Raw genomic sequence first — 7,069 nt, 5'->3', positions numbered from 1 at the left:
CTTTGGGTATAAATACTTGACTGATTCTTTAGCGAGTCTCTCTGTGCTCTATGCAATGAGGTGTCAGCTGGCAGGACACAGTCTATCCCAGTCCCTATTTAGATATGCCGCTTTGTTTGTTTGTTTGTTTGTTTGTTTTTAAGTTGTTCAAGAGTGTTTAGAATCTGAGAATAGGTTAAATGCTAAATTAATAGAGTACTATGACAATTGTTCTTTCTAAAGTTCATGTGAATGAAGTGGTGGTGCACAATGATGACAAATCAATCAATTATAAAGCTAACAGACCACATATAATTTATCTCCACAGAACAAGAAAAGCATGAAGAAATTATGATGCTAATTTTAAATTGTACACAGTCAGATGTTGCTACAGGAAAGGAGACAACAGTTGATTGTAAGAAAATATAGGCTTATTTAGAGGAATTTCTACTTTTGTGTAGAGCGTCAAAACTTGAACCTTGAAATTAAAGGTTCATTTAGTATTTGAAGTATACAGAAAGAAGCAATGAGTACTAAAGAGACTAGAAAAAAGAGGTTCCAAATATTTCCAAATATTAGATTCAAATTTTTGGGAGGTGACAGTGGAAGGATTGTAGGATAACACAGGTGGGAAGGTACTTCAGGAGGTCTTTGGTCCACCCTTCTGTTACCTATGAGATAAGACCACGTTGCTCAGGGGTTTACCTAGTCAGGTCTTGAAAACCTCCAAGTAGGAAGACTGCACAGCCTTTTCTGGGCAGCTTGTTTCATTGCCTGACAGTTCTCATGATGGGAAATTTTCTTCTTATACCCGGTTCAAGCATCTCTTATCTGAACCTAATTAATGTTTAGTGTATTATATTACTGTGTGACCTACTCTAGGTGATCCTGCTGTGGCAGGGGGGTTGGACTGGATGATCTTTCGAGGTCCCTTCCAACTCCTAACATTCTGTGATTCTGTGATTCTGTGAACCTATGCCCAGTGGCTCGCATTCTTCTACCGTGCACCACTGTGAAAAGCCTGGCTGCATTTAGTAAATAACCTTCTTGTAGAAGCAGCAAGTCTGCTGAACAATGTAGATATTGGAGGGCTTCAGGTCCTTCTGAAGTCTCCTCGGCAGGCAGAAAAAAACCTCAGCTTCTTCTGATATCACATATGCTCCAGTCCCCTCAATGGCTTGGTGATTGTCCGCTAAACTTAATCCACTTTGTTCTGGTGTTTCCTGTATTGTGGAGTCCAAAACTGGACATATTATTCTATATGTCATCTAATGAATGTTAAGTGGCAAGGAATAATCACTTCCATGGATCTACTGGGTATGTTTCTACTAATACAGCCCAAGATACTATTGGCTTGCTTTCTGGCAGACAAATCTTCAGCTTACTATGGTCTCAGTTCAACAAGATCCTCGGTCCTTTTCCACAGAGTTAATCTTCAGCAATCACTGCAGCCCAATTGTGCAACTACGTATATTATTCCTATGATATTGAAGCTCATGAACTGTGTGTGGAGATCTAGTTCCTCTCACTTGTTTCTCAGGCTGTTTGCATTTGTGCATATGTTTTATTATTCCTGAGGTCTCTTTTTTTCCTCTTACTTTGCACCTTTTGCAACAGTGTTGACTTCTACCTCATGACAAAATCTCCTTCCCCCATTATTCCTAGTTTAAAGTATTTCTAATCAGGTTGGCCAGCCTGATCCCAAAGATGCTTTTGTCCAGCTTTGCCAAGTAGACTGTTTCTCCTCAGTAGTTCCTCATTCTCTGAGAAAGACTTGCAGTTGTCATAGTCAAACCTTTGTCACAGGGACCAGATGTGCACATTCAAGTACTGACCCACAGAATCCATGCCCTACACCACTTGGGCCCTCATGTCCTACATCTTCACCCCCATCAGAGTCATATAGTCACTCTTGACATGTTCAAGGTCTCCCCAATAGTATAACTGCTGTCCACATGGATTATCAGCATGGAATCACAGTCTGAGTGCTGGAGAGACTTCAGCAGTCTCCCTGAAACACCTCAGTTCTAAGACCCCAACAAAGGGCAAACATCCCTGGATAGCAGGTCAGGTCAACAGATAGTGCCCTACAACCCTTGAAGGACAGTCTCCCATTTCTGTCACTTGCCAGGCTCCCCTGGTTCTCCTGCATGTTTCAGGCTCAGCTGGCTGTGAATGCTCACCAGATAGAGCTCGCAGTCTCTTGCCTGCTGCCAGAGACCAGAACTATTCTGCCAATGGACAAATCCTCCTCTTGCCAAAAGCCTCAACACCTCAATGCACCCTCAGTAAGTTTACAGATGGCACTAAGCTAGGCAGGAGTGTCAATCTGCCTGAAGGTAGAAAGGCTCTAAAGAGGGACCTGGACAGGCTAGATCAATGGTCTGAAGCCAATTGCTTGGGATTCAACAAGGCCAAGTGGTGGGTCCTGTACTTGGATCCCAACAACCCCATACAGCACTACAGACTTGGGGAGGAGTGGTTGGAGAGCAGTCTGGAGGAGAAGGATCTGGTGGTGGTGTTTGACAGAATATGAGCTAGCAGTGTGCTCAGGTGGCCAAGAAGGCCAACAGCATCCTGGTCTGCATCAGGAATAGTGTGGCCAGTAGGATTAGGGCAGGGATTCTTTCCCTGTACTCGGCACTGGTGAGGCTGCACCTTGAATCCTGTGTTCAGTTTTGGGCCCCTCACTCCAAGAAAGACATAGAGATGCTGGAGTGTGTCCAGAGAATGGCAATGAAGCTGATGGAGAGTTTAGAGCACAAGTCTTATGAGGAGTGTCTGAGGGAGCTGGGGTTGTTTAGTCTGGAGAAAAGGAGGCTGAGGGGAGATCTTATCGCTCTCTACAACTACCTGAAAGAAGGCTGTAGTGAGGTGAGGATCAGTCTCTTCTCCCTCATAGCTAGTCATAGGACAAGGGGAAGTGGCCTCAAGTTGATCCAGGGGGGTATTGAGATTGGCTATTAGGAAGAATTTCTTTACTGAAAGGGTTGTCAAGCATTGGAAAAGGCTGCCCAGGGAGGTGGTGGAGTTACCATTCCTGGAGGTGTTTAAAGGACGAGTAGATGTTGTACTTAGAGACATGGTCTAGTGGCAAATTTAGTAGGGCTGGATTGATATTTGGACTCCATGATCTTAAAGGTCTTTTCCAATCAAAACCATTCTATGATTCTAACATCCAGCATTGCTAGTCCTGGGAGCAGAGTCTCTGGTTGCTCTTCCGCTGTGCATTATAGGGGTTCAGACTCTCATCTTTGAAGTCTCTCTGTGAATATCTTGTCTATCTCTTTTTCATGAACCCTCATGCTATGCAGCCTTCTCACCTCCTCCCACAGCTCCTTAACTTCAATAGAGCTTCTCAGTCACAACACACCTTCTACAGGTAAGGATGCTGCCTTCACCTTCTCCAGCTTCAGCAAGAACCTTCAGCAAGACTCAGAGAGCTGCATCCTTCCTCAGGAGTCCAGCCTAGGCCAAGACATCTGCTGTGCCTGGAATGGTTCCTCCAGTTGGTGCTGCAGTATGCTCACTGACATGCCATCCCCAATGCTGAGCATTCACACACTGACTTCAACAGGCTTTCTGCTGCTTGGGATAGTGGTGCTCTGGACCCTAGGCTTGCAGTCCAGTAGGCTAGGGCTAGTTGGATAAGTGCCTGAAACTCTCTGACTGGGAGTCAGCTTTTCCTACCTGCAACCCGGATCAGAGTCATAGAATCATAGAATGGTTTTGGTTGGGAGGGACGTTAAAGCTTACCCTGTCAACCCCCTGCCATGGTCAGAGTCACCTTTCACCAGACCAGGCTGCTCAATACTCCATCCAACCTGGCCTTGAACGCATCCAGGGAGGGGGCAGGCACAACTTCCCTGAGCAACCTGTGCCAGTGCCTCACCATCCACACAGTAAAGAATTCCTTCCTAATATCTGGTCTAAATCTACCCTCTCTTGGTTTGAAACCATTACCCTTCATCCTATTACTACATGCCCTTGTAAATGTCCCTCTCCATCTTTTTTGTAAGCCCCCTTTAAGAGCTGCAAGGCCACTATAAGGTGTCCCTGGAACTTACTCTTCTCCAGGCTAAACAACCTAAACTCTCTCAGCCTGTCTTCACAGGACAGATGCTTCAGCTCTCTGATCATCTTTGTGACCCTACTCTGGATGCACTCCAACTCCATGTCCTTCTCATCTTGGGGGCCCCAGAGCTGGACTCAGTACTTCAGGTGGTGTCTGACCAGAGTGTAGTAGAGGGGGAGAATAACCTCCCTTGACCTACTGGTCACACTTTTTTTGATGCAGCTCAGGATATGGCTGCAAGCGCACATTGCTGGCTCATGTTGAGCTTTTCATCAACCAACACCCCTAAGTCCTCCTCCTCAGGGCTGCTCAGTACATTCTTCACTAAAGATGTATTTGGGCTTGGGATTGCTCCAACTCAGGTGTGGGACCTTGCACTTGGCCTTGTTGATCTTTATCAGGTTTGCAGGGGCCCACCTCTCAAGCCTGTCCAGGTCCCTCTGGATGGTATTCTTTCTGTCCAATGTGTCACTGGAACCAGAAAATCTGCTGAGGGTGCACTCAATCCCACCCTCCATGTTGCCAACAAATATGGTAAACAGGATCAGTACCAGTACCAACTCCTGAGGAATACCACTTGTCAGTGATCTCCACTTGGATATTGAGTCGTTGACTGCAATACTTTGAGTGTGACCATCCAACCAATTCCTTATCCACTGCATGGTCCACCTGTCAAGTCCATGCCTCTTTAATTTAGAGATGAGGATCTTGTGAACGACAGTGTCAAATACTTTGCACAAGTCCAGGGAGATGACATTGTTTGCTCTTCTCTTATCTGCTAACACTCTAACCCCATCATAGAAGGCCAACAAATTTGTGAGGCACAATTTGCCCTTAGTGAAGCCATGTTGCCTGTCACCAATCACCTCTCTGTTTTCCATGTTCTTTAGCATAGCTTCCAGGAGGATCCGTTCCATGATTCTGCTGGACACATGAGAGAGACTGACTGGCCTGTAGTCCCCTTGCTCTTCCTTTTTTCCTCCTTTAAAACGGGGGTTATGTTTCCCCTTTTCCAGTCACTGAGAACTCCACTGAACTGCCATGACATTATCAAGTATGATGGATAGTGGCTTAGAAACTACTTCTGCCAGTTCCCTCAGGACCCTTGGATGGTTCTTATTAGGTCCCATGGACTTGTGCACCTTCAGGTTCTTTAGATGGTATTGAACCTTATCTTCCCCTGCAGTGGGTGGTTCTTTGTTCTCTAAGTCCCTGCCTTTGCCTTCTGCAACTTGGGTGGTGGGGTTTGAACCCTTGCTTGTGAAGACTGAGGAAAAAAAAAAATGATTGAGTAACTTAGCCTTCTCCATACAGAGACATATGGCCAGAACTGTTGCATAAACTGCAAGCAGCAATATTCAGCAACAGTCCAAACTCTATGAGGCCCCTTTCTACATCCAGCCCACAAACTGCCTTTCTTGAGGTCACAACACTTCCAATGGCCAGTTACATAGCAGAGGGCACAGATGCCCAGGAGGCTTCCCACCACCCACCACCTCCCTTTTGAGGAGACTGGTTTATGTCTTTCCTTGTTATCTTATTTCTTGTCTCAATTTTCCTCTCTTGCCACTAACAGCCCATGGTTTCCTTCTGAGCTAATTGTTTTTAATTGTTCTACTTTAACATCAGCTCCATCTTATCACTGGTCATGCACTGACCTACTATGGATCCTGGTGGCATAACAAGTTCAGACTTTATTCATATTAGGATTACTTATCCTGAAAAAATGTATAGGATTTTTCTATATCACAGAGCTGTTTGTGAACACTCAGTGTTCCCTAGTGCATTTCCTAGCGGGCTCATTAGCAGGAGGATTCATACAACAATGAAGAAAAACTGGTGTCCAACAGAGTAGGCACACATGGCTCAGTTCCATGGGGAAGCTCCTTGTTGAACCTCAGACTAGAGCAGCTGCATGTTCCTGATCTATGAGGATTGTAATAATTTATACTTTCCCATCTTTAATGTGATAGTAGATTCATGAATAATAATAACAAAACAATTTTGATTCTTTCTTACAGTGTTGTCAGAATGATACCTAGAGAATTTAATAGGTGAGCTGTATGCTGTCTACAACTACATGTCTTCCAGATTTCTGTTTGCCTTCCTAGACATTTTAAGTGAGTAGTATTTACACTGAAAGCCTCTTTCCTCTGTTAGTCTTGCTTTCACAGCAAATCCTACTACTATGCATATGGTGAAACTCTTGAATCATAAGATGTAATACACAGATTTTTCTGAAGGGATTGTACATTTAATAAAAAAAACAATTATTCAAGCCATGCACCACATGTGGAATGCCTTATTTGCTGCCCTGCTCACTGTGGTATTTGTATTGGGATGGGATTTTTTACAGTTTTTTCAATAAAGAATTAGGTTGGAAATCTATAATGCTCTGAAATTCTAACAAACTCACATACCATATATGAGCATTAGAGACTGCTTAAATATCAGAGCAGTGGATGCTCTGTGACACTGTCTTTTTCTGAACTGAGGCACCTGAATCTACTTTTCCAATACTAAAACTTCCTTGAAACATCCATGGAAATATAATTTCTTTATTAGGAAAAAAAGCTAATGTTACACAAATATACATTTTTATTAATTAATACTGTTTCATTCTGATCTATTTTTATGATTTACATGATGCTTTGAGATTACAGTTCACATTTACAGAACTGAAATAGTGGCCAGGTGACACAAGCCTTTTATTGGGTGTGCAGGGTCCTCTGCACTGTTGAGAAAAGAGTTCACATACACATTGCAAGCTTTCTCTGGAGCTGTATGGTCAGGAAACATGTATTTAATCTTTAAACTCCTTTCCAGCGTTTTTCTTTTGTGCTTGAATTCCAAAATAGTTTTTGTATATTTGTTAATAGTGGTGACAGCTGCAGCCATACAGCAAGCGAAGGAAGCCCATGCGAGGCTATAAACAAAAAGGTTTATCAGAAATTAGCAGAACATTTTCATATCCAAGTCCTTCAATTTTATTTTTGAAACTACTGTTTACATGTG

At 43.6% G+C, this 7,069-nt stretch overlaps 1 protein-coding gene across 1 annotated transcript in view; it reads right to left on the bottom strand.

Moving 5' to 3' along the window:
- Nucleotides 1–6,724: 6,724 nt before the first annotated feature.
- Nucleotides 6,725–7,069, bottom strand: part of LOC104537556 (germ cell-specific gene 1-like protein) — a 15,869-nt gene continuing 15,524 nt past the window's right edge. Inside the window, exon 4 of the mRNA XM_010180477.1 lies at nucleotides 6,725–6,980. Within this exon, the coding sequence (XP_010178779.1) occupies nucleotides 6,725–6,980 (256 nt within the window). The remainder of the gene's footprint in view (nucleotides 6,981–7,069) is intronic.

This window comes from Mesitornis unicolor, unplaced genomic scaffold (assembly GCF_000695765.1).
Source record: "Mesitornis unicolor isolate BGI_N332 unplaced genomic scaffold, ASM69576v1 scaffold11243, whole genome shotgun sequence".
NCBI classification, from domain to species: domain Eukaryota; kingdom Metazoa; phylum Chordata; class Aves; order Mesitornithiformes; family Mesitornithidae; genus Mesitornis; species Mesitornis unicolor.
The sequence above is the reverse complement of the archived record's forward strand: the minus strand, read 5'-3'. Positions and strand labels throughout refer to the sequence as shown.